Genomic DNA, 2,792 nt, shown 5'->3' on the forward strand with positions numbered 1-2,792 from the left:
TTTGGGTATGCCCATATCTATTATTTCTGAGACCCAGCAGACACCCCAGAGCTTCTGTGCTGTCCAGCTATGCAGCTCACAATCCTTTCAGTGAGAAGCAGTCTCAAGAGGCAGACAAAATTCGTAATTTGGCTCAGAAAAAGGCATTGGAGAAACAAATTGCTATTGCATCATGAATGTAATAAGGCAGTTAGGTGGGTGGAAATAATTCTCTCTTGATTATATGCAGGAGGATTGTGTGACAAATTTGAAGTCCAGGCCGCCTTTCCTTGGCCTTCTCCACCGTGAACTTCCAACTATGTCTTCAAACTGTTCAGCTGGTGTGTGCTTAGGGGACACTAAGATAACTTTTCATATTATCCCAGGAAAAAGAGAATTAGGGAGAGATTCTTCTGCCAGAAGAATCACACGTCAATGTCAATGTCAAATAGAGATGATTTTTGTGTATCTACTATTTCCTTACTTGCATCAAGATTGACTCATAATTTTATTGTACAATTTGACTATACTGCTAAAGACGATAGAAAAAAATTAACTGAAATTTCATTTGTTTTCTTCTTCTCTTCTCCAAATTTGGACAGATTCACATTCACTGAAAGGAAAAAGACTGGATTTTTATGGAGACAGTGAGGCATATGTCAGCCTGACCTACACCATGCCCGAACTCAGCCGACTCACAGCATGTATTGATCTGATATCGATGACTAGCAGCGCACATTACTGGATGGCCTTCGTCTTCATTACTAATAACACTCTCCTGGGCGGAGAAGATGTAGACCTTGGACTTGCAGGAGACCATCAGCAGCTGATACTGTACAACTTTGGCAAGACCTTCTATGTCAGTTATCATCTGATTCCGTTTCATTGGCATACCCTGTGCTTGGTATGGGATGGTGTGAAGGGCAGATTAGAGCTCTTCCAGAACAAAGAACGGATACTTGCAATAATTGATCAGCCACACAGACTGTCTCCTAATGGGACTTTGGTCTTGGGACACTTTCCCAGAAATGGAGAGGGTCAGATTAAAACTGTGATACCTCACTTTACAAGCAGCCTGTATTACTTTCAGCTCTGGGACCGCATCCTGGAAAATGAGGAGTTTATGACATGTTTATATGGAAATGTAGTTAGTTGGGAAGATGATGTTTGGCTCATCCACAAGATAAGTCCAGCTGTTGACAGGAGACTGCGCTGCTGTGAGTAACTTCACTCCCCCCCCCCCCCAGCAAGAGTAGAATTGGTATATCACAGCTCTGCTCACAAATAAGGCTGAAATTAGCCATTCCTAGATCAAGGCTCTGCCTTCCTCTAAGGTGCCCCAGGTTCCCACAATTTTGCCACCTGCTTTTTGATGTAGAGAAAACATTTACTTTCTTTTCCCTTTTGTTTTAATATAACTTCAAACTCACGGAAAATGTATAAGAACAAGAAAATCTATAGACTAGTTACCCATACTTGTTGATGGTTAACCCTTTCCATGCTCATGCTTTGCCATTCTCCCATCCTCATCTTGGTCTTTAATTTTCCTGCTATGCACTTTCTCGTCTCTCTCTTTTCTCTCTCTTTCTCTGCATCTCTGTCTGTAACACACACACACACACACACACACACACACACACACACACACACACACAGCCTCCATATCATACCCCTTATTTGTCTTTGAGTCGTTTGATTATAAGAAGAAGGTATAATTCTTAATTACTACCATTTGTCTCAGTGTATGCTCCCTAAGGATAAGAGATTGTCTTAACCATATCACAATGAACAAAATAAAAAATTTTAACAGGGATACAACATTACCATTTAATTCCTAGCTGATCTTAAAATTTAGCCAATCATGTTAATTTCCCTTGTAGCTTTTTTTTTTTTTTTTTTTGGCCTAAGATATAGCTACCAAGTCTACTTACCTCGCAGCCTTTCACTTTTTCTTTTTAAACCTAGGCATTTCTATTATGTAGTCCAGTTGTTTGTAGACCATGTCTTAGTTCGGATCTGTCTACTTTTTTGGTAACTAGATTCCAGCTATGCAAAAGAATACTGCAAAAGTGATGGTGATGTATTTCTCATCTCAGCAGAAACATGGGTCCAAATTGTCCCCATAATGATAAATTTGCTCACTTGACTTTGATATCTGCCAGATTTTGTCACTGGAAATGTGTTGTCGTTTTCCTTTTCAATTATTAATTTCTATGGAGGTGTTTGGAGACAAGGTAAATATCCTCCTGGTTGGCTTCCATCCAATAGTTTTCCATTATACTCATGACTCTTGCTTAGGTCACTCACAACTATGATGGTGGTAAATGATGATGTTAAAGTTTCACATTAGCTTGTGTTTATTCTATTTAAGGGAGACTTCTTCTGAATTATTTAATTAATTTGTGTTTATTTATGTAGGCATGGAATTATAGATTCAAATTTTATTCACTAGGTTTCCTTCCACCTGTTAGTATTGTTTATTTCGATATGACAATTGTTCTATATTTGGCCAGTGGCAGCCCTTCAATCTGGTGGTTCCTGACCCTTTGACACATTCCATCATGCTTTGCACATTTTCTGGCTTTCTGGGAACACTGCAGGTTCATTTCATATTTTTTTGTGTATGTTCAGCCTAAGTTATTTTGCCAAGGAGTCCTGGTTCCTTCTGGTGAATATATATATATATATATATATATATATATATATATATATATCATGTGATAATTTATTCTTTTGTTGGTTTAATGATGTTAGTCAGTCTTTTTGTATATATATATATATATATATATATATATATATATATATATATATAT

At 37.8% G+C, this 2,792-nt stretch overlaps 1 protein-coding gene across 1 annotated transcript in view; it reads left to right on the forward strand.

The window, feature by feature from the left end:
* The first annotated feature begins 586 nt into the window (after positions 1–586).
* The window catches only part of Adgrg4 (adhesion G protein-coupled receptor G4), an 88,895-nt gene continuing 86,689 nt past the window's right edge, over positions 587–2,792 (forward strand). The window contains exon 1 of the mRNA XM_029534465.1: positions 587–1,196. Within this exon, the coding sequence (XP_029390325.1) occupies positions 656–1,196 (541 nt within the window). The 5' untranslated portion in view covers positions 587–655. The remainder of the gene's footprint in view (positions 1,197–2,792) is intronic.

Source organism: Mus pahari, chromosome X (assembly GCF_900095145.1).
Source record: "Mus pahari chromosome X, PAHARI_EIJ_v1.1, whole genome shotgun sequence".
Classification (NCBI taxonomy): Eukaryota; Metazoa; Chordata; class Mammalia; order Rodentia; family Muridae; genus Mus; species Mus pahari.